The following is a 22,149-nucleotide window of genomic DNA, read 5'->3' as shown; positions in this document are numbered from 1 at the left end:
CACAGCAAATCCTGGAGCTCCCTCCCAGTTCCCAGAAACCTTCAGCCCAGCTTCTCTTCCCTTAAATACCCGGCAGGATCTCTCCTGGGAAGGAACAGCCCTGTGCTCATTGGACAGAACTGTCCCACCTGGGGGCAAATTGGGAGCCCAGCCCAGGTGTGTCCCCAAACTAACAGCAAACTATTCCAAAAAGAACACCAAAATGTTCCGAAACATACACCCATAAGTACCGAAACGTCACCAAATGGAACTGTAAGTGCTCAGAGGGGCTAGGAGGGGGTCCCAAAGAGGGATATAAGGGCTCAAAGCCTTTTTTAGAGTCCTTAAGGGGGTCTATAGGATCCCAAAGGGAGTAGATGTGGGTCCCAAAGGGCATATTAGGGCTCACGGGGCACAGATGGGGTCCTGAACAGGGCTATAAGGGCTCACAGGGTGGATTTGGGGGTCCCAAATGAGCATCTCTGGGCACACAAGGGGTGTAAGGGGACCTGTAGGGGGTACAGGGAGTCCTGGAAGGGGATATAACTGGTCACCGGTGGTATTTTGGCTCCCAGAGGGGGTACATTGGATCCCAAAGGGTGTATAAAAGCTCCCAGGTGATATTTTGGCTCCATAAGAGGGAATAAAGCATTCCTAAAGGAGAGACAGGGGCTCTCAGAGCGTATATAGTATCCCACAGGGCGTCTACAGGGGACATAAGGGCTCAGAGCGGCTGTACGGGGGTCCCAAAGAGGGATATAAGGGCAGCTCCTCCCGCCCCTTTCCCCCCTTTTCCGCGGGGATTTGCCGATCGTTCCGGATCGCGGGGAGCGGTTCCCGGCCCGCCCCACGCCCCGAGCCGCTCCGCGCTAACGCCGGGGTCCGGTCGAGGGGAACCGCGAACCCTCTGCCCTCTCCCGGCCGGGGCCACCCCGCGCGGTCCCGTCCCGGAGGAGGCGGAAGGAGGGGAACGGGGCCCTCCCGGTTATCCCAGACCCTTCCCAGAGCGGCCGGCCCCCGCCCGGAGCCCCGGGGGCTCCGTCGCACGGAGAAGACGCAGCGAGAGCGCAGCACCCGCCCTGCTCTGCCGTTAACCGGTTAAAGTCCCCCCGTAGGGGGGGTGCACCGTGCCCGGAAGCACTGCAATACCGGGACGATGCGCGGAGCGGAGGGAGCAAGCTCCGGGTCCAACTCCCGAGCCCAAAAACCCGTTTAATATGAACTCCTCTCATCGAGGACGTATCAGATATTAAACTGATAAGAACAGATACTACACTTGATCTTAGCCAAAAGGCCGAGAAGCGATGCCCACGCCGCCCCCCGCACGCCGCCCCAGCGCCCGCGCCCCGCCCCGATGCCACGGTGACAACCCCGCACCTCCCCCCCAAGCCTACACCCCACTCCCCGCTCCGCTCCCCTCGCTCCGCCTCGCGTCCGACCGGTTCCGCGTCCCAACGGCCCCGCAGCGTCCCGCAAACCTTTGCAAATGCGCGCTCCCGGCGTCCCGTTCGCGCGCAGGGCGCCTTATTACCATAGCCACGCCCACGACTTTTGCATAGAGCCCTGCTCAGCAGCCACAGCCTGCAGCACGCCCCGCCCCCAGCCGGCAGACCCCGCCCCTTCCCCTCCCCTCCGCGGAGCCCCGCACCGCCGCCCCCGGCCCCCTCCGCTCCCGCAGCCCCCCCCCGCCCCCGAACCCCTTCCCCGCCCGGGGTTTACAGTTCCCCAGCAGCAGCAGAGAGAGGGAAGAAAGGGGGGGGCGGACAGCGAGGAACAGAGAGAGGAGGAAACGGAAAAGAGGAAAAAAGAGGGGAAAAAAATAAAAGAGGAGAGAGAAAGGGAAAAGAAAAAAGGAAGCGAGGAGAGAAGCAAGGAAAAAACAGGGGAGGAAACAGAGAAGAGCGAGGCAAAGAGAAAAAAGAAATTAAAAGAGGGGAGGAAACAGAAGCGGGGGGGGGGGAGAAGCAAGGCGAGAGGTGAGGAGACAAAAAACCAGGAAGCCAAAAAAAAAACAGAGGAGAGAGAAGAGAGGAGAGGAAACGGGAAAGGGAAAAGAAGCAGGGAAAGGGAAAAAAGAGCAAAAGAGGAGAGAAGAAAGGGGAGCAGAAGAAAAGAGAACCGAGAGAAGGGAGGAAAAAAGAGGGGAAGCAACAGACGCGAGGAGCAGAGGGGCGAGGACACAGGAGAGCAGAGAGGAGGCAGAAAAGAGAAGGGAAGAGCAAAAAAAAAAAAACAAAAAAGGAGAACACGAATAGAGCTCCCAGCGGGCACGGGCACAGCGTGCCGAAGGGCAGTTCTGTTCTGCACTCGCCCCCGCTGGACGTCTTCGGCGCTCCCTTCCCCTTCCCTCCCCAAATCCTCCCTCCGGACTCCACGGGATGCGCCTGCCCCGGAGAACGCACGCGGGACACAGCTGGAAAACGGGCCTTTTACTGCAAAACCTCAGGGAACAGAAAAGCCCTCCCCGCCCCCCTCGGCCCCGGCTTCCGCGCCCACCGCCGGCCCCCAGCCCAGGCGCCGCCGCACCGCGGCAGGCAGGAAAGCCTGCAAGAAATGGAAAAAGTCCCGAAAAAGCGGCCCCGCGGAGCTCGGGACTGGGCACAGCAGCACCCGCACCTCCCGCCGCGCGCCGGCGGCCCGGGCGCCGGCCTCGAAGCGCAGCAGTGGCTGCGGCGGCCGCCCGGCGCCCTCCTGCCGCACGATGGCTTCCGAAACCTTCCGCTCCAGCTCCAGCGAGTCGCCGGCGGGCGCCTGGGGCCTGTTCCCCTCCCGCAGTTGCCGGCGGACACGGCGGCGGCCGGCCCAGACCCGGTGCCAGATGGCGCAGCTCCAGTTCGCCGCCACCTCCTCGGGGACGTTCGTCCGTGGCTGCTTCTCGGCCGGGTGCTCGGCACCGTTCGTGGCCTCGGGTGGGCGACGCTTGGAGCCCAGCGCCAGCGGTTGCACCGCAGCCAGCTCCCCGGCGTCCGCTCCCGCGGGCGGCTCCGAGTCCTCCGGCAGCACGGATTCCTCGCCGGGGGCCGCCAGCGGCGGCTTCCCCGCGGCGCAGCTGCACTGGAGGACGTCCCTCAGCACAAAGGCGATGGCGGCGCAGGCCTCCCAAAACCAGGGGCCGCGACCGCCGGGCTCCCGGCAGAGCCACTGCGAGCCGCCGGCGCCATCCAAGGGGATTGAGATGAGGAAAGCGCCGGCGTTCCCCGCTCCCGGCTCCACCGCGCCCGGCTGGAAGAGCCGTGCCAGCCCCCAGGCCCGGCCCTTGCTGGACTTGCGGCGATACTGCAGGCTGCGGCAGTACTTGGCGGCGGCACGGCAGCAGCGCGCAAAGCACGACGCCGTCTTCTCGTTGACATTGGCCGCCACGTTGTGGCTCAGCTCAAAGGGATCCTGGAGGTTCAGGGGTCCCAATTTCAAGCCCTCTCCGGCTTCGGGGGCGGCAGGAGGCGGCAGCGGCAGCGCTCGGCCCTCCCGCAGCGAGATCACCTGCCCCGGGAAGTCGAAATCCGCGAAAATGTGGAAAAACTCGGCCAACAGCTCGCCTGGGGGAGCAAGCAAGCGGTGAGGGCAGCGCCGGGATCCGTGGACCCCCTCCCCGGCCCCCCCACCCGGCGCTCACCGAGGCTCTGGGCGTTGGCGCTGGGCTCCAGCGACGCGGCGTCCCGGGGGAAGCTGCAGTCCCACCCACCCTCCACGGCGCGGTCCTCGTCCCCTGGAAGAGAGCGGCCCTGAGAGAGAAGCGGCGGCACAGCAGGGCCGGGCGGAAAAGGGGCCGGAGGGCCGGGCCACAGAGACCCTACCAGCTAAATTGCGCAGCCGGGCGACGCTGGGCAGCACAGCGGGGCTGCGCGTCTGCAGGAAAAACAGCACCAGCAGCGTCAGCGCGTAGTTGTTGAGGAGGGGGCCGCCTCCGGAGGGGTTTCCTGGGGAAAACGGCGTCAGAGCTGCCCGGCGCATGCGGCCGCGCATGCCGCCGCCGCCGCTCGCCCTCACCTGCCAGGCCCTGCCGCTTGGCCCAGAGCCGCACCGTGTAGACCAGCGGCCGCACGCGCTCGTCCGCCTCGGCGCAGAGCTGCAGGAACCGCGTGTTGAGCAGCGCCAGCCTGCGGGGACGGAGGGGAGGCGTCACGGGAAGGGACGGATCCCTCCCGGTGAGCGCCCCGGCGTCCCACGCCCCGCTCCGAACCTGTTGTCGACGGAGATGTCGCCCGCCAGCCCCGACTGCTTGTGGCAGAACTTAACGACAGGGCGCCGGGCAGTAGGGACGGCCCGAACGCGGCGCACGCCTGGCACGCAGCGGCGCAGCACGGTCGCCACGAGCTCCAGCACCTCTGGCGCTGGCGTCGCCGCCAAATCGACGTCGCTCAGGATGGAGTCCTCCGCGCCGGGGCTGGCGTCGCCTCGCGTCGACGCCTGGAGGGATTTGGTGGGCTCCAGGTCCAGCAGCAGGTCCAGGTCGCAGCCGTGGGCATCGAAGCCGTTCACGGAGGAGCCGAAGGGCAGGACGGCGCAGCCTGGGCGCGGAGGAACAGGCACGCTCGCACGAGGGAACGCAGCCGCGCCGCGTGCTCGCACGAGGAAGGCAGCGGGCGCGGGGAGGAGGCTCACCGGGGAAGAACTCGGTGAAGACCTCCTGGAACAGCGTCACCAGGAGGTGCCGCACGCGCCGCTCAGCCTCACTCAGCTCCTGCAGCCCCACCAGCCGACGCATCTGGGCGTCCACCTGCGCGGATCGGCGTCACTGGGGGGCGTCCCCCACCCCAGGAGAGCCCGGACCCCCCGGAGGATCCCCAGGGACTCTCACAGTCCTGGGACCCCCCCAAACCGCCAGGAAAGCACCAGGACCCCCCCAGATCCTCAGGCCTCCTCTCCAGACTCCGGGAGAGCCTGCAGACCTCCCGCCCAAACGCCCAGGAGAGCCTCACGACTCCCCCAACGCCCCCCCAAACCCCTGCGAGAGCCCCGGCACCCCCCCCAAACCCCTGGGACCCTCCCCAAACCCCCAGGAGAGCCTCACGACTCCCCCAGCGCCCCCTCCAAACCCCCGGGACCCCTCCCAAACCCCCAGGAGAGCCCGCAGACACCCCCAAACCCCCAGGGGCACCCCCCACGGCCCTACTCACATCCGGAGCCTGGCACAGCGCCTGCTCTAGCCGCCCCGGGCCGAGGGGCTCCCCCCGGCGAGGGCTCCGCCCCGGGGACCTGCGAGCGAAAGCCTTCTCCTCCCGGGGCCGGACGCGGAGCCGGTGCCCGGCCAGGCCGTGCTGGGGCTCCGCCAGCGCTCGCTCCCGGCCCGCGGCGTCCCGCAGCTCCACGATGGCGTAGGCACCCTACGAAGGGGATGGCCACTGTCAGCCCCCCGCCCGGCGCCCCCGGCCCGGCCCCCCCGGGCCGTCCCCACCTTCTCCTTGTCCATCACCACCGCCGCCACGTCCCCGTAGGCCCGGAAATACCGGGCCAGCTCCTCGCCCGAGGTGCCGCGGGCGAAGCCGCTGACGAAAAGGCTGCGCCGCTCCTGGGCCCGGCGCTCGGCCCGCAGGCTCCGCAGCCGCCGGTGCTTCTTCCCCCGCAGATGCTCCGTCAAGCTCGGCCCTGCGAGAAAAGAAGCGCGAGGGGGTCGGTCAGCGCTGTCAACCGGTGTCCCGCAGCTTCCCCCGCACCGCCCCCGTCCGCCTTCCCCGCTGCCGGAGGCCCCGCACTCACGGTTGGCGGCGCAGATCTGGCACAGGCGGCAGCGGAACCCGCCCCGCGGTAAGGCCTCCACGTCGGAGTCCGCCGCCGGGTCGGAGCCCAGCTCCATGCCGGGGCCGGGGGCCGGGCGGGGATCGGGGGCCGGGCCGGAGCCCTCCTCCGGGGCCGGGCGGGGGTCGGGGGCCGGGCCGGCGGCCGCGTCCATGGTCGGACCGGGCCCGGTACCGGTGCTCGTCCTCCCGTGCTCGTTTCACCCCAGCCAACTTCCGCCGGAAGTGGTCCGTCCCGCCTAGCTTCCCCCTCAAGGGGACTTCCGGCGGAAGCGCCCCCATACCGCTCCCCCCTCAGAAACACGACGCGCCAACGTTCCGCCCCGAGCCGCCCCCCCCCCCCGCGCCAGTTTTTGGGTCCCGATGAAGAAAAATCGTCGGTTTTATTTCCTGTCGCTACAGAACCGGGACAGCCCGAGATACAAAACCGGGGGCGTTGCTCCACGTACAAAAAAGGGCCCGTGGGATCGGGGGGGATGCAGCAAGGGGTGGGGCTCCGGACCAGGCCCAGGCCCCCTCGCCGCAGTTTCCATGGAAATAAAAAAAATACAAAAGGGGCGGGGCCCGGGGGGGAGGGGAGGCGGGGGTCAGTCCTCCAGGACGATGGGCTCTGAGGTGCTGGCGGGGTGGGGGGGGCGCGGAGGAGGGGGCCAGGCCGGCCCCGGGCCGCAGGGGCAGCCCCGGCTTCACCTTGAGGGGCAGGTTGGGGCGGCGCGCGGCGCGGCGGAGCTCCAGGTGCGTCAGCGCCTTCCGCAGCGCCCTGGGGGGTGGGGGGGAGATGGGGGTCAGGGGTGGGGGAGGCACCCCTCAGAGCCCCCCCCTTCCATCCCACAGCCCCACAGATACCCCCCCCTGCCCCACGGCCTCCCATAGACCCTCCCAAAACCCCCTCTCCGCCTCATAGCCCCCCCCCAGCAGCACAGACCCAGCCCCCCCAGCCCCACAGCCACCCCTCCCTGCTCCCCCCAGACCCCACGAGCCCCGCCCGCCCCCCCCCAAACCTGGTGTCCTTGGTGGCCACGAAGACGACGGGGTTGGGGGCGTCCGCGGGGTTCAGCTTCTGGCGTTTGCTGGCGGGGGGGGGCCCGGCGCGCAGCCCCGCCGCCAGGGGGCGCCCGTTGGCCGAGAAGGGGAGGCCGGCAGCCCCCACCTAACGCGGCAGCATCAGGCCCCGCCCCTCCGCCAATCACAGGCCGCGCCTCCCCTGCCCGGCCCCACGCACAGGCCCTGGGAGCTGTCAGTCACGCCGGAGCCCGGCCCCCAACCTCAGCCCAGCCCACTCCCCTGTCAATCAGCCCTGGGCCTTTTTCCCCCACCCGTCAGGGGCACGCCCCTTCCCGCAGGCCCCACCCCTTGTCAATCACACGCGACGCCCCTCCACAGCCAGTCAAACCCCCTTCCCCGGCCTCCACCCCCGTCAATCATCCCCAGGCCCCGCCCTCCGTCAATCACCCCAGACCCCCCAGCCAGCCCAGCACCTCCGCCCAGGTCCCTCCCCCCGCCAGCCCCAGCCCTGCTCCCACAGGCCCCGCTCCCTGTCAATCCCAGGCAGACCCCGCCCCCCCCGCCCTCACCACCCCCCGCCCGGCACCCCCCATTGCCGCATACCCGGACCCGGGGGGGGCGGTGGCCCTCGCCGGCCCCCTCGTAGCCCCTCTTGCCCACCAGCCCCGCCAGCCCCCGGCTCTGGCTCAGCTGGTTCCGGTTGATGGGGGTCTTGGTGCCACGCGGCGTCTTCGGCTTCAGGGGGGCCTGCGCCGCTGGAAAAGGGGGGGGATCGAGGGGTCGGGGGGGTTGAGGGGTCGGGGGCTGCCCCATGGCTCCCCCAGCCCCCCCTCTTGCCACCCCATGTGCCCCTCATCCCTTCGCATGCCCCCAGCCACCCCTCCCGCATCCCCCCACCACCCCACGCCCCTGCTTCCCCCCCTGCGCCCCTCCCTCCAGACCCCCTGCACCCCCAGGAACTTCCCCACCTGCCCCACAGCCCCCCCCTGCACCCCCCCAGCCACCCCACACCCCCAGGGACCCTCCTCTGCACCCCTCACATCCCCTCCTGCATCCCCCCCACCCCCAGGGCTGGACACCCCGCACCTGGGTCCCCCCTAAAGCCCCAGAGACCACCCCCAACACCCTCCCCGTCCCCCCAGCCCCTCACCCAGCTCCTTGACAATGGCGGCGAGGGGCAGCCGGGCCAGCGGGTGGATTTTGAGGGGAGCCTTGGCAGCCTTGGGCAAGCGGATGGAGCCTGCGGGAGGGCGAGAGGATGGGGGACGGAAAAGGGGGACGGCGGGGGGCACAGAACCAGACGGAGGAAGATGGTGGGACGATGACGAAGGGGGACGGAGAAGGGCGGAGGGGCCAGACCCCCCCTCCCCGCCGCCACCCCTCCCCGTCACCTACACTCGGCCTTGATGGCGTTGGCGTTGATGGGGGCGTAGGGGCGGCGCGCGGCGCGGCGCGGCTGCAGGACGTCGCGGCACAGGCGGCGCGCCAGGCGGGTCAGGCGCGTGGTCTGCAGCAGGAAGGTCTGGCGGTTTTTGGCCAGCAGCTTGGCCCGGCTGGCGCTGGTGGTGTAGGGCGAGAGGCTCTGCGCCTCGGGGCGCGAGAGGTGACCCCGAGAGTGCGGCTCCTGCCCGGAGTCGGGGGGGGGTCAGCGGGGTGGCAAGGGGGCTCGGAACACTCCCCCCCCAACCCAACCCAACCCACCCCGGGGGCTCACCGAGGCGCTGCGGGCTGCCCCCTCCAGCTGGGTGGGGGTCTTCAGCCCCCCGTATTTCTTCCAGTAGATCCAGCACGAGGCGCAGAGGCGGCACTGCATGTTGGGGGGGCCCCAGGCGTACCACTGGGCAGACTGGGTGGCTGGGGGGCCGCGGGGGAAGGGGTGGGTGTGGAGACCTCCCCGGGGGAGCCATGGAGACCCTGCCCGCCGTGGGAGGCTGCCCCCCAACACCCCCAACCTGCCCCCTATTCTGCCTGCCTAACCCCCTATCCTGCCCCCCAACGCCTACGCACCCCTGCATCTGCCCCACAGCCCCCAGGAGCCGCCCTGTGACCCCCCTCCTACCCAGAGCCAACTCTGCGGTGCCCCCCACCCCAGGACACCCTCACCCAGTGTCCCCCCACCCCGGGACCCCCCCCAGCCCCACTGACTGTGGCAGCTCTCGCAGGTCAGCCCCTTCTGGAAGCCGGCCCCATTCATGCCGGGTTTGGAGCCCACCGAGATGATCTGGTTGGGGTTCGGCTTCGTGCTGCGGAGAAGGGGGTCAGGGGGGGCCTCATCTCCCCCGTCCCCAGGCTTAGGAGGGGGTCCGGCCCCCCCCAGGAGCACCCCCTCCCCAACTCACTATGTGGGGATGTAGACTTGCTTCAGCTTGCTGTCCGCTTCTGCTGCCTTCAGCCTCTTCTGCAAGCACAGACGGGGGTGAGACAGCGGGGGTGGCTCGTAGCAGCCCCCCCAAACCCCCGCAGACCCTCCCCAGAACCTGCTGGATGTAGCGGTCCGTGGTTTTCCACATGTAATAAAACTGCACGATGCTGGCCAGCGATTTCCACGGCAGCTGCGAGGAAGAGGAAGGGAACGAGCCCTCGCACCCGGGCGTTCCTTCGCTCCGTGCCGCCCCCCCCGTCCCGTCCCCCCCTGACTCACAAAGTCCTGCCGGATGTCGTTGAAATCCTTCCCGTATTTTTCCAGCGCTTCCTCGAAGAGCATGGCCTCGGAGGCCGACCACTCCTCCATCTCATCGCGGCACAGCACCGGCCCCCCCTGCGGCACCAACGTCGACATGGCCTTGGCCAGGTCGTAGCCGTTGCGCTGCAGCGTGTCCATGGCGTGGAACTGGGGAGGGGGGCGCAAATTAGGAAGGGTGGGGCGGTGGGGGGAGAGCAGGAGGAGCCCCCCTTTCCTTCGTCGCAGAATTGGGGTGCCCCCCCCGAATCTCACCAGCGTGATGTCCCGGGAAGCGGCGGCGGCGCTCATGTGCAGGCTGGGCTGCCGGATGGAGCTGCTGCAGTCCAGGGCGCGCGCGAAGGTCCCCACGGCTCTGGGGGGGGGCAGGGGGTGTCAGCAGGGTCCCCCTCGAGTCCCCCGGCCCCGGCCCCGGCCCCAGCTCACCGCGCCACCACCAGGAACTGGTCGATCTGCCGGTCCGTCAAGGGGTTGTCGGGGTCCCACACCTTCATCTCCATCTTCTGCTGGTTCCGGTTGTCCGATTCGCCTGAGAGGCGGGGAGGAGCATGGTGGGGGCGGGGGGGTCAGGCTGAATCTGCACCCCCCGCAGCCCCTCACACACAGCAAAGCCCCTTCCCACCTTCAGCCAACCGGTCCGGGATTTCCGCCTGGTACTTGCAGCCGACCCGGATCTCGCCCTGGTCGGCCAGGAGGGTTTTCTGGACGGGGTCAAACACCAGCGAGTAGAAAAAACAGTCCTAGAGGGGCGGAAAAACGAGGGGGAGGCTCAGCCGTGCGAGGGGAGCCCCCAAATCTGTCCCCTCCTTCGGGGGGGCGGGGCATGGGGCTCACCTCCTTTTCGAGGTACTGGCCTAGGATGTCGGTCTCGTTGAGGAGCGTCACGCTGCACTTCCCTCTGCGGGGAACGGAGCGGGGGTGTCACAGCCACACGCGGGCCCCCCCCACCCTCAAAGACCACCACCCCCCCCCAGCCCCCCCGCGGCGCGCACCGTATGTGGGTGGCCGGCAGCGATTCAAACTGCCGGGAGAGGAACAGCTCGCGGTGCTTCAGCTGGTGACGCTGCTGCTCCGTCATGGTGGGCTGCTTGGACTCCTCCTCGAACTCGCCTGGGTGCCAGCGAGGGGGGGGTCAGGGCAGCCCCCCCCCCACCCCGCTCATCGTCATTGTTCTCCCCGCGCACCCCCCCCGGGTTTTGGCAGCAACCCAGGCCGACGGGGGAGGACCCAGCCCTGCTCACGCATGTCGGAAGCGCAGTTGGGGGTGGGGCAGCGCCGGAGGGCCCCCCCCCCCAGCCAGGACGCAAGCCCCCCTCACTGCTCAGCCCCCCCATCCCTCACTGGGGCGCAGCCGTGACCCCGAACGGGCAAAGCCCCCTGCACCTCACCCCAAATCCCCCCCCAGGGACAGCAGATCGGGACGCACCGGCTCCCCCAACCCCAAATTGGGGGGCTCGTACCCCCCCCAACCCCACAGAGCCCCCCCCACCCGGAACTCACGTGCATTGCTGTCAGCCAGGCTGTTGAGGCTGCCGGAAATGTCCCGCCGGCGGAAGAGACAGACCACCTTGGCCTCCACGTTGCCGTTGGCCGTCTGGGGAGGGGGCCGCCAAGGTGAGGAGGGGGCTGAGGGAATGAGGGGATGGGGGGGGAGCCCCCAAACCCAGGGAGCGGGGGGCGGCTCCTCACCTTGTTGAGCTCCTCGATGCGGCGGACGAGGTAGGGGTTGCTGGAAGAGTTCTCGAAGTAGACATAGTCTGCAGGGAAAAAACAATCGAAAAGAAGGGGGTGCGGGAGGGGAGTCCCAGCATTTTTCTCTAACAAGTAAAAGAGTCCTTTGTCTTTTCTCAAAAATATAAGTGAGGGGCTTCTCTCCACGGGCACGGGACCCCCGTTCCCCTCACAGGGACCTCCCCCCTCCTCACAGCCCCCCTCCCCCACACACTCCCCCTTCCTCTTGTGGGCCCCCCCTCATCCCTCTTGGACTCCCCCTTCCCCTTGTGAAACCCCTCTCCCCTCACAGACTCCCCTAATTCCCTCACAGACTCCCTAATCCCCTCACAGGACCCCTCTCCCCTCATGGACCCCCCCTCATCCCCTCCTGGACCCCCCTAATCCCCTCATGGGACGTGCTCGTTCCACTCACAGGACCCCTCTTCCCTCATGGCCCACTCCTATCTCTCTTAGGCCCCCCAAATCCTCACAGGACCCCCCCAAAACCCCTCACAGGACCCCTCCTTCCCCTTGTGGGACTCACTCTTCCTTCACAGACCCCCTTTTTCCCTCATGCACCCCCCCAAATCCCCTCACAGGATCCCCCGCCGCCTTCTTGTGGCATCCTCCTCCCCTCAAGCCCTCCCAGTCCTTCATGGACCCCCCCCGCGCCAAATCCCCTCAAAGGACATGCTCTTCCTCCTGTGGGACCCCCCTAATCCCCTCACAGACCCCCCTAAAACCCTCACGGGACGCCCCCTTCCCCTTGCGAGACCCCTTCTCCCCTCCCAGACGCCCCTAATCCCCTCACAGACGCCCCTAATCTCACAGGACCCCCCTAATCCCCTCACGGGACTCCCTCCTCACCTTCTGAGACACCCCCCCTCCCCACCTCCCCCTAATCCCCTCACAGACCCCCTCGACCCTCTTGGACCCCCCCAGATCCCCTCATAGGACCCCCTCTTCCCCTTCTTAGACCCCCCCCCTTCCCCCTCACAGAGCCCCCTCACGGGACCCCTGCCTCCTCACCGCCTCCCCCCCCCCGCCATATCCCCTCACGGGACCCCCCCCCCGCCATATCCCCTCACGGGACCCCCCCCCCTCCCGTCCCCGCCAGGCGCAGGACCCCCTCTCCCCGCCCGGCCCCGCTCACCGCCGACGCGGTACATGTTGGCCGCCATGGCCGCTCGCCCGGCCTCGCTACCCCCGGGCCCGGCCTCGCTTCATCGCCTCCCGCTCCCGCCGCCTCCGCAACCGGCACGACCCGTTCGGGCGCCTCCGGAGAGGTTCGGCTAACTTCGGAACGGGTTCGGGGCGATTTCGGGCTTTTCCGGAGAGGCCTCGGAACTTTTCGGAAGAGGACAGCGCGGGTTCGGGCACTTCCGGAAATGTTCGGGTAACTTCGGTAGAGGCTCGGCGCGACTTCGGGCACTTCCGGAGAAGCCTCGGAACTTTTCGGGTGAGGCTCGGAAAGGGTTCGGGTCCCTCCGGAAGAACTTCGGGACGCCTCGGGCTCTTCCGGAACGGGCTCGGCAAGTTCCGCCGGAGCCGAAGCGCTTCCGGAAAAGGGGCGAAGGGAACAACAACTTCGGCAATCTCCGGCGCTTCCGGGAAGTGGGCGGCCGTTTCCACGGAGACAGGAAGCAGGCGGAGCCGGGCCCCTGACCCCAGGCTTTATTGGTGCCTCTCACAGTGCAGCGTCAAAATGGGGGGGGGGGCCTGAGCCCCCTCCCTTGGTCCCCAGGAAGGGAGGGAGGAAGAGGAAGTGGGGGGCGGGGGGGCTCAGCGAGGGTCGGGGTCCCCCCGGGCTCGGGGGCGCTGAGCGAGCGGCTGCAGGGTGTCGTTGGCCCCCCCAGCACCCGCCACTGGAAGACGCTGGTGTCCTTGCCCCCCAGGGAGACGAGGTGGCCGTCGTCGTGGGTGAAGCGGACGTTGGTGACGTGGCTGCCGTGGCCCCCGTACACGTGGCTGGGCGCCTACGGGGCGGAGGGAGCCGCCAGCGTGAGCGCACGCGCATCCGGCCCATGCACAAGCGCACGGCCAGCCCGCGTGCCCAGGGCGGCTCCTCGCACGCGCCTGCCCTTTGCACGTGTGTTGCATGCACGCGCCTTCCCCTTGCACGTGTGTTCCAGAGACATCCTCCCCTTGCACATATGTTACACAGCATCACTCTCCCCTTGCACGTTACATGCCATCACCCTCCCCTTGCATGCGTGTACACAACATCACCCTCCCCTTGCACAGGTGTACACACCATCACCTGCCTCTTGCACGCGTGTTGCACGCACGTGCCCTCCCTTTGCGCGCGCACACACACACACACACACACACATCCTCCAGTTACTTCTCCCCTGCACCCCCCGAGCCCACCCCACTTAGGGGTCCAGACCCCGGTGGGGGGCTCACGGAGGGGCCCGGGGGGGGTCTGGCACCCTCCAGGTCCCTCCAGCCCCCCCCACGCGTGGGTCTGCCCCCCCCGGCCCCCCAGCCCACCTTGGGGCGCGCGCAGGGGTACTGGAAGAGATGGACTTTGCAGAAATCGTCGGCCACGGCCACCACGCGCTCGTGGTGGGACCGGCACAGTGAGTTGATGTCGGTGCCGTCCGAGCCGTCGGGCCAGACACCTGCAGAGGACACGGCAGAGGGTGGGAGGGTCACGGGGACCCCCCAGGACCCCCAAAATCCCCACCACCTCCCCCCTGCCGCTCACCGAAGACGTGGAAGCCCAGCACGCAGGTGTAGGATGCCCATTCCCGGTCCCGGCTCTCGAAGCGGTTCCGGAGAAGTTTGCAGCCCCCGGCGACATCCCCTGGGTGGGGGGACGGGGGCAGTGAGATCCCCCCCTCACCCCAAACCCTGGCGGGGGGTCCCAGCAGGGTATGGGGTGCCCTAAAGCACCCCACAGCTCACAGTAGAGGATTTCGTAGTCGCCCGAGTTGGACATGACGAAGCGGCCGTCCTTGGACCAGTCCAGGTGGGTGATGAAACTGGAGTGACCCTGGGCGGGGGGAGGCGGGGGAGGAGGGGGGTGCTGGGGACACCGCGTGGGCAGCAGGGAACCCTCGCAGCCCCCCGACTCTCACCGCGCAGCGGCCGAAACGGGTGTACTTGCGGCCGCCCTCGGCGACGCTGTAGATGTAGATGAAGTTGTCGTGGGAGCCGATGGCCAGGAAGGAGCCGTCTGCGGGGACGACGGCGTGGTTGGGGACACGCCGGGGGGGGGTGTGTCCCCCCAAAATCCACCAAGGGGATGGGGTGGGGGAGAGGCGGGGGGCTCACCCGGGGAGAACCGCACCACCGAGAGCTGCTCGTTGCCGTCCGAGCCCCCGGCCAGCAGCTGCTGCGTCGCGGTGTCCAGCACCAGCCATCTGCAGGGGCGCGGGGCGGGGGGGGGGACAAGGGGGGGAGGCATGGGGACCGTGGGGTCGGGTAGGCTGAGGGCACCACCCCCCCCCGTGTCCCCCCCATCCCTGTCCTCCCATGCATCAGCTCTCCAGGGGACCCCCAGCCCCTGTTCCCCCGTGCACCCCCCTGCGTCCCCCCCCCAGCACTCACCGCCCCGTCAGCAGCCCCACGGCCACCACCTGCCCCCCGGGGTGGAAGTCAGCGCAGAGCCCCGTGTCCTGCGGGGACAGGGGGGTGTCAGGACATGGGGGCACCGCCCCCCCCGGACCCCTGCAGACCCCCCTATCAGGCTCCAGTCCCCCCCGCACCCCCCCAGCCTCCCTGCACCCCCCCATTCCAGGCTCCTGCCCCCCCCAGACTCCCTGTACCCCCGTACTGGGCTCCAGCACTCCCCAGCCCCCCTGTACCCCCCTATATCAGGCTCCCGCCCCCCCCCCGCACACACCCCCCCAAAGCCCCTCTGTACCCCCCATATCAGCCTCTTGCCCCCCTCCAGCTCCCCTGTACCCCCCAATTCCAGGCTCCTGCCCCTCTAGACCCCCTGTACCCCCCTGTATCAGGCTCCTGCCCCCGCCCAGCCCCCACCTCCAGCGCCAGGCCCCATCCCCCCTGTCCCCCCCACACCAGGGTCCTACCCCCGCCCCAGCCCCCCCGGCCCCCACCTCCAGCGCCAGGCTCCAGGCCAGTGCGTGCTCGCGCCCGTCCCACAGGCAGAGCTGCCGGTCGTGGCCACAGGTGAGGAAGAGGCAGGAGCTGGGGTGCGTGGCCAAGCCCCACACCTCGTCCGTGTGCCCCTGGGGGGGGTGGGGGGGTCATCACCCCATGTCCACAGCGGGGAGACTCCCCCCCCCCAGCACCCCTCCATCCCACCTGCACGATGGGGGTGAAGCCGTCAGCCAGCGTCCCCCGCAGCAGGGCGTTGCGGGTGGTCCCCACCAGCAGCTCGTCCCCGGGACCCTCGGCGATGGTCCGCACCGCCCCGAAGCGCTCGGGGAGCTGGGGGGCAGGGGGGTCACAGGGGGCACCCCAAACCCCCACCCCATTGCAGTCACCCCCTTCCCTGGGGGACCGCAGCCAGGTCCCGAGGGGCCAGAGCAGGTTTCTGGGGGGCTGGGGTGGGATTTGGGGGCGTGGGGCCGGCTGGGGGGGCTGGGTGGGATTTGGGGGCTGAGGGGGGGTTTGGGTGCCCCACCTCGGCCTCCTGCAGCAGGGCGAGCGCGGGGCTCCAGCACACGACCCGCCGGTCCTTGCCGCCGCCGCTCAGCACCGTCCCGTCGCGCCGGCGGCACAGGGCGAAGACGCTGCCCTCGTGCGCCCGCGTCTGCTGCCCGATCTGGTAGGTTTCTGCGGAGCCGGGGTCAGCCCCCCCCGTCCCCCAAAACTGCCCCCGCGGTCCCCCATCCCATGCCATCCCATCCGCATCCCCCCCACCTTGCCGCCCTTCCCCAGTGCCCGGCCATCCCCGGCGGCGCGGGTCCAGGTCAGGATGTTCCCTTCGGAGTCACCGGTCAGCACGTCCCCGGCGGCGTCGAAGATGAAGCACTGGATGAATTTGGGCTTCTTGTACTTCTGGAAAAGGGGCGACGGCGGCAGCGTCAGCACGAATCCAGCCCCCACCCGCTCCCCAGCCCCCTGGGGCGCCCCACTCACCCCGAAAATGCCCTGTTTTTTGGTGAGGGTGGCCCCGCTCCAAGTCCAGAAGTAGACGTGGGATTTCCCGCTAGTGATGATGCTGCTGCTGTCCTGGGGGTTAACTCCACCGTCAGCACCGACTCGTTCGTGCTCTGCAGGGTGCGTGTGCGCGGGGGCGGGGCAAATCGTCAGCCTGGGACCCCCCTGCTCCCGGATTTTGGGGTCCCCCACATCCGGATCCCTCGGTGTCCTCACCTTCACCTCCACCTGCTTGGTGCCGCGGGCGCAGTCCCACACCGACATCATGTGCTCGTTGGAGTCGTCCACCACACAGAGGTATGCGCCCTGGTCCTGGGAGGGGGACGCGGGGGTGAGGGGCGCGGATTGGGGGATGCGGGGGCGGTGGCAGCAGGAGCGGGGCGCGGACTCACAGCGGTGGAGAAGGCGAGGGAGCCCACGCCCCGCTCGAAGCTGCCCAGGCCGATCTGCTGCAGCGTGAGCAGCGTGGCCGAGTCCCAGATGTGCACGACAGGCTGCAGCGGCTGCGGGGACAGCGCGGGGCGGGGGGTCCCATCCCACGGCGGGGGAGGCGTGTTCCCCGTCCCATCCCATCCCGGCCCCGTTGCTCTCCTACCTTCTTCCCGCCTCATCCTATTCCCACCTCATATCCCTCTCTGTCTCTGCCGCATCCCATCCCCTTTCCCACGCCTATTCCCATTCCCACCCCCCATCCCCATGCTCATCCCAATCCCATCCCCATCCCAATCCCATCCCCATCCCAGTCCTGCCCCAATCCCCATTCCATCCCCATCCCCATTCCTATCCCATCCCCACACCGTTCCCATCCCCATTCCCCCACCCCTATTCCATTCCCATCCTATTCCCAACCCCATATAATTTCCCTCCCGTGCCCATCTCATCTCCATCCCCATTCTGGTCCTATTCCCGTTCCTATCCCATCCCCATCCCCACCCCATCCCCATTCTGTACCCATCCCAACCTCTTCCCATGCCATCCTCATCTTGTCCCCGTCCTCATGTTCATCCCATCCCCATCCCATCCATTCCCATTTCCCATCCCATCCCGTCCCATCCCATCCCAATCCCCGTCCCTATTTCATCCCGTCCCTACTCCATCCCCCTTCCCACGCTGTTCCCGTTCCCATTCCCACCCCCGCCCCACACCTTGCCATCCTTGTCGACGCCAGCTGCCTGCCCCGTGGCGACGCGGAGCCGGTCGGGGTGCACGGCCAGGCTGCGGGGGGGGGGGGGGGGCGGGATGAGGGCGGCGGGGGGCGCACAGAGGGGACGGGACCCCCCCCAGCCCCCCGGCCCGGGCTGACCAGCGCACGCAGTCGCTGTGGCGCAGGTAGTGGCGCTGGCGCCGGTGCGGGACGTGCAGGAGGATGACGACGCAGGCGATGAAGTAGACCAGCTCACCGGAGGCCAGCACATGCAGGTTGGAGCGGCTGTCCCGGCCCCGGTACCCGTAGCTGGGACCCGTTAAGGGCGGGGGGCGCGACGGGGGCGGTGGATGCGGAACGAACCCCCCCCCCCCGAAACCCCTGCCCCACCCCGGGACCCGCGGGGGGGATGGGGACAGGGACAGGGATGGGACCCCCTAAAAGGGGTGAGGACAGAGATGGGGACCCCCAGACAGGGACAGGGACCCCCAGGTGGGGGTGGGATATGAACACCCAGGCGGGGCAGAGGGATGGGGATGGGTACAGGCACAGGACCCTGCAGGGATGGGGACGGGGCTGGGGACCCCCCAGTGAGGGACGGGACCCCTGGGGAGGGCTGGGGACAAAGAGGGGGAACCCCAGGTGGGCACAGGATGGGGACCCCCAGAGGGGACCCCCAGAGAGGGATGGGACCCCCAGAGAGGGACAGACGCCCCCAGATGGAGCCAGGGACAGGGCTGGGGACTCCCAGGTTGTGTGGGGGGACATGCCGTGGGGGGGGCGGGGTGGCTGTCACCCCCCCCAGCCCGGTGCAGGATACACCCAGTCGAGCTGGAGGCGTTCGGGGGGCAGCTCGGCGCGCAGCCCCCCGTAGGGGCCCAGCCCCGAGGGCACGTACATGGTGATGGGGCGACCCCGCAGGAACATCTTCACCGAGACCCCCTCTGTTGGGGGGGGATGCCGGGGGTCACCCCACGGCCCCCCCCCCGCGGGCGAGCAGACGGACGCCCCCCAGCCTCACCGAGGTTGTAGTTCCCACGGCGTGACCCTGTCGCGGGGTGGGGGGGGGAACGGCGTCAAGGCCCCCCCAAAATGAGGCTGCTGCACCCCGGTAATGACCCCTCCACATCCCCAAAATTACCCGTGCCCCCCACCCTGACACCCCCCAGCACCCACCTGGGCTCAGGGTGGGCTCCTTCGGGCGGCTGCCAGGGAGAGGCGGCATCAACAGGGGGGTGAGAGGGGGTGCAGAGGGGATGCGGGGGTGCGGGGGGGATGTGGGGGTGCAGGGGGGGTAGAGGCGGCGTGGGGGCAGTGGGAGGGTGCAGAGGGGATGGGGCGGTGCAGGGAGGTGCAGAGGAGATAGGGGGTTGCTGGGGGGGCAGTGATGGGGGATGTGGGGGTGCAGGGGGGGTGAGGGGGTGCAGGGGGGTATGGGGAGCATGGGGGGGGCAGGGAGGAAGTGCAAGGGGGGTGAAGAGGGGGTGCAGGGGGTCTGTGGGGAAGGGGCTGGGGGTGGTCAGGCAGTTTGGGTGTGCAGGGGGAAGAGGGGGCATGCGGGGGTGAGGGGGTGCAGGGGGGCATGTGGGGGTACAGGGGGAGGTGTGTGGGTGCAGGGGGGTGGGGGGATGTGGGGAGGTGCAGGGGGGATGTGGGGGCACGGGGGCTGCTGTGTGGGTGCAGGGTGGGTTTGGGGGTGCAGGGGGGACACAGGGGGACCCCCACCTCTCGGGGCTCCCCGCCTGCAGCAGGAGGTTGGCGGACGAAGCCGCTTTCCTGCTCAGGCGCTGGCGGGGGCTGGCGCTGCCGGAGGAGCTGTGCCTGCGCAGGCTGGGGGGCGCGGGGGGGGCACGGGGGGGGCACGGGGGGCAGGGGGAGGTGGGGGGACACGGGGACACCGTCAGTGAAGCGTTCACCCCCCCCAGCTCGTAGCTTCCCCCACAAATCCCACCCAAACCCCATCCTCACCCGGGACCCAAGGGTCTGGGCCCCCATCCCTCTCCCCACAGCCCCCCCAGCCCCCCACTGCTTTCCCCATAGACCTCCCCAAGCCCTCCCAGCCCCTCAGCCCTGTCCCCACAGCCCCCCCCCCCCAGCATCAGGGACCCCCCCCCAGTCCTCACAGCTCTTTGTGGGTGCTCCGGGGGGCCGGGCTGGGGGCCGACGGGGGGGAATCGGGGGCCGGGGGCTCCGGGGAGGCGGGGGCGGGTGCTGGGGGGCACGGAGGGGACCCCGGGGGGGGCGGCTCCTGGGGGGTCCCCCCGTCCCCGCTGGCTCCCGACGTCCGCGGGGTTGGGGGCGCCTCCTCCGTTTGGGTCCCCACGCTGACGGCCCGGGGAGGTCCTGGGGGGCTTGGGGAGGGGTCCGGGCGCAGGCAGGGCTCTGGGGCGGCACCGTTGGGTGCTGGGGGGCGGGGGGGAGAGGTCAGCACCCGGGACCCCCGCAGCCCCCCTTTCCAGACAAGGGGGGACCCCCGGGGGGTCGGGGGGGCTCACCGGGGGGCAGCTGCTGCTCGTAGAGGCCGAGGCGGCGCAGCGCGTCCCCCAGCGCTGCCTTCACCAGCGCCAGCTCTTCCTCCAGCCGCCGCAGCCGCAGGGCCAGGGGCGCCGGGGGGCCGGGGGGGCCCGGCTCACCTGCGGGGGCGGGCGTGGGGGGGTGACCCGGGCTGCACCCCAGCACCCGCTGCCCCGCGCACCGCCACTGCTTCAACGGGACCCCGGCAACCCGGGACACCCTGCCACCCCCCCGCTGTCCCAGGGACCCCCCCGTGCCACCCCCAGCTCCCAGGGACCGCCCCTGCCCCAGGGACCCGGGTGTCCCGGGACCCCCCCGTGCCACCCCCCAGCTCCCAGGGACCCAGAGACCCCAGCATCTCGGGATCCCCTGCCACCCCCAGCTCCCAGGGACCCCCACTACTCCAACGGACCCAGGTGTCCTGGGACCCCCTCATGCCACCCCCCAGCGATCCAGGTGTCCCGGGACCCCCACGCCCCCCCCACACCCCACTGCCCCAGGGAGCCGGTCCCTGCGTGCCCCCCTGCCGCCCCCCGGCCTCCCGCACCCCAGACCCCGGTGTCTGCCCCCCCTCCCTCCACCCCACTGCTGGGGGGCAGCAGGGGCCACCCTGCGTCTGCAGCAGGGGGGTCCCTGGGTGTGCAGCAGGGTTAAGCGAGGGGGTCTCACCAGGGGAGCCCCCCCAAACGGGGGGGCCGGACTCACCGTGGGTGCTGTGCTCGGGCTCCATGGTGGGCGACGGCGGGCGATGGTGGGCGATGGTGGGCGATGGTTGGTGACAGTGGGCGACGGTGGGCAACGCCGGGCGACAGCGGGCGATGGTGGGTGACGGCGGCCGGGCCCACGCGAGGCCTCGGGTGCCGCGGCCTCCGGCTCGGCCGCCCCAGGAAGCGCGGTGGCGGCGGCGCACGAGTCATTTCCCCTTCGCCGCTTCGGCCCTCATCCCGTGCCCGCCGCGGCCTCCACGGATTTGGGGGGGGGGGGAGACAAGGCCTCTGGGGGCACCCACGCATCCCCCCCCCCAACTCCCCACCGCTGTCACCCACCCCTGTGCTGGGGCAGCCCAGGATTTGGGGCGAGGGGCTGTGGGTGCCCCCCAGGCGCAGGCAGCGCCCACCACCCATTCCCATCGCGCCCCCCGCGTCGCGGGGCAGGGTTAGGAGGCACCCGCCCCCCAATTACCCCCCCCATCACCCCCCCTGCCCCACTCAGGGCTGGGGGGGGCTCAAGCCTGCGTTTGCCAAGGTTTGGGGGCGGGGGGCCACCCCAGAAGCGCGGGGCAGCCCCCACCCGCCCGGTTTCGGGATGAATCGAGGCGTTGCATCCCGGCACCCCGCTCCCACAACAAAGGGTGCCGGAGGCCCCCCCATTCATCCTGAAAGTGAAACGGCGCCCGTGCCGGGGACCCGGGGCTTTGGGTGCTGCACCCACCCCCCCCCATCCCATCCCTGGGCCAGGACCCCAATATTTGGCCTCGCGCCAGCGTCCAGCTCCACACGCTCTCCCCGGGGGACCTAAGCGCCCCCCATATTTGGGGCAGGGACCCCGGTACCCGGTCATGGCACCCCATCACCCACAGGGTGCGGACCCCCGGGTCAGGGCCGGGGGATGTTTGGGTGCTGCGTGCCCCTGGGCCAGGATATGGGGAGGGGTGCGGGGTGGGGGTGGGTGCCGGGGCCGCATCCTGCACAGTCATAGCGCGAGCGGGTTTGGGGCTGCGCCTCCGGGACGAACCGGGGCTCCGCACGGGGACGGGACGGGGAAGGGGACGGGGACGGGGCGAGCCCCCCGCCCGTCCCACTGCAGGTACAGCGGCACCCGGGCCTTTCGGGGAACAGCGGGGCCCATGGGGTGGCCCAGCGGGACACTCAGGTCCTGGGGGGGACAAGGGGGTCAGGGGGGGACAAGGGACAGCTGGGTCCCGTGGCGGGACAAGGGGTCCGTGGGGGGGGACAAGGGGTCCATGCGGGGGACAAGGGGGTCTGGGGGGGGACAAGGGGGTCTGGGGGGGACAAGGGACAGCTGGGTCCCGTGGCGGGACAAGGGGTCCGTGGGGGGGGACAAGGGGTCCGTGGGGGGGGACAAGGGGTCCATGCGGGGGACAAGGGGGTCTGTGGGGAGGACAAGGGGGTCTGGGGGGGACAAGGGACAGCTGGGTCCCCACTCGGGGGGGGACAGGGGTCCCCACGCTGCGACGCCACAGCCTGGGGCCCCCCAGCCCCCCCCCCTTCCCTCACCCACCTCCCGCAGCCCCATGGAGCCACAGCTGGGCCCCTACGCCCCCCTGCCCCCCCCCGCCGTGG

The 22,149-nt window shown here is 70.0% G+C and overlaps 3 protein-coding genes and 1 non-coding gene across 5 annotated transcripts; all 4 read right to left on the bottom strand.

Moving 5' to 3' along the window:
* Nucleotides 1-1,094: 1,094 nt before the first annotated feature.
* On the bottom strand, nucleotides 1,095-1,285 carry LOC147596039 (U2 spliceosomal RNA). Its single transcript, XR_015261652.1, has one exon. It is a non-coding gene; the product is annotated as a U2 spliceosomal RNA (small nuclear RNA).
* A 1,108-nt stretch (nucleotides 1,286-2,393) lies between these two features.
* On the bottom strand, nucleotides 2,394-5,812 carry TUT1 (terminal uridylyl transferase 1, U6 snRNA-specific). 2 transcript variants are annotated; one of them, XM_086771714.1, is made up of 9 exons: nucleotides 5,677-5,812; nucleotides 5,375-5,565; nucleotides 5,097-5,303; nucleotides 4,582-4,696; nucleotides 4,160-4,487; nucleotides 3,967-4,076; nucleotides 3,774-3,896; nucleotides 3,593-3,685; nucleotides 2,394-3,515 (listed from the first exon to the last, which is right to left on the bottom strand). In XM_086771714.1, the coding sequence occupies exons 1-9, from the start codon at nucleotides 5,771-5,773 to the stop codon at nucleotides 2,422-2,424; spliced, it is 2,358 nt and encodes a 785-aa protein (XP_086627840.1). In that variant the 5' UTR covers nucleotides 5,774-5,812; the 3' UTR covers nucleotides 2,394-2,421. The 2 variants fall into 2 exon arrangements, with proteins under 2 accessions (XP_086627840.1, XP_086627841.1); XM_086771715.1 differs by having other exon boundaries at nucleotides 3,774-3,825; nucleotides 3,967-4,045.
* A 377-nt stretch (nucleotides 5,813-6,189) lies between these two features.
* MTA2 (metastasis associated 1 family member 2) lies at nucleotides 6,190-12,640 on the bottom strand. The gene is given in 19 exon segments (XM_086771713.1): nucleotides 6,190-6,370; nucleotides 6,372-6,474; nucleotides 6,716-6,864; nucleotides 7,323-7,474; nucleotides 7,870-7,959; nucleotides 8,115-8,343; nucleotides 8,434-8,573; nucleotides 8,865-8,962; nucleotides 9,059-9,117; nucleotides 9,197-9,271; nucleotides 9,361-9,549; nucleotides 9,655-9,754; nucleotides 9,826-9,928; nucleotides 10,022-10,139; nucleotides 10,234-10,297; nucleotides 10,392-10,509; nucleotides 10,900-10,993; nucleotides 11,089-11,156; nucleotides 12,266-12,640. Coding segments are annotated over 19 exon segments (2,046 nt in total). The 5' UTR covers nucleotides 12,294-12,640; the 3' UTR covers nucleotides 6,190-6,301.
* Nucleotides 12,641-12,771: 131 nt separating this feature from the next.
* On the bottom strand, nucleotides 12,772-21,035 carry EML3 (EMAP like 3). Its single transcript, XM_086771712.1, is given in 24 exon segments — nucleotides 12,772-13,088; nucleotides 13,606-13,736; nucleotides 13,823-13,921; nucleotides 14,023-14,110; nucleotides 14,196-14,293; nucleotides 14,392-14,480; nucleotides 14,668-14,735; nucleotides 15,180-15,311; nucleotides 15,388-15,513; nucleotides 15,710-15,863; nucleotides 15,950-16,086; nucleotides 16,168-16,271; nucleotides 16,274-16,301; nucleotides 16,405-16,500; nucleotides 16,581-16,691; nucleotides 17,334-17,403; nucleotides 17,492-17,641; nucleotides 18,153-18,276; nucleotides 18,354-18,380; nucleotides 18,509-18,537; nucleotides 19,058-19,162; nucleotides 19,456-19,735; nucleotides 19,828-19,965; nucleotides 20,552-21,035. Coding segments are annotated over 24 exon segments (2,685 nt in total). The 5' UTR covers nucleotides 20,577-21,035; the 3' UTR covers nucleotides 12,772-12,812.
* Nucleotides 21,036-22,149: the final 1,114 nt, after the last annotated feature.

The sequence above is a fragment of the Chlamydotis macqueenii genome, unplaced genomic scaffold, assembly GCF_036417535.1.
Source record: "Chlamydotis macqueenii isolate bChlMac1 unplaced genomic scaffold, bChlMac1.mat HAP1_SCAFFOLD_305, whole genome shotgun sequence".
Lineage (NCBI taxonomy): Eukaryota > Metazoa > Chordata > Aves > Otidiformes > Otididae > Chlamydotis > Chlamydotis macqueenii.
The sequence above is the reverse complement of the archived record's forward strand: the minus strand, read 5'-3'. Positions and strand labels throughout refer to the sequence as shown.

Bases quoted from the DNA above. Each gene is read 5' to 3' on its own strand.
- TUT1 (XM_086771714.1), bottom strand. From the start codon at position 5,773: ATGGAGCTGGGCTCCGACCCGGCGGCGGACTCCGACGTGGAGGCCTTA. The intron at 5,566-5,676 runs GTGAGTGCGGGG...CTTTTCTCGCAG, and splicing joins CCAGATCTGCGCCGCCAACC to GGCCGAGCTTGACGGAGCAT. The intron at 3,897-3,966 runs GTGAGGGCGAGC...CGTTTTCCCCAG, and splicing joins CAAGCGGCAGGGCCTGGCAG to GAAACCCCTCCGGAGGCGGC.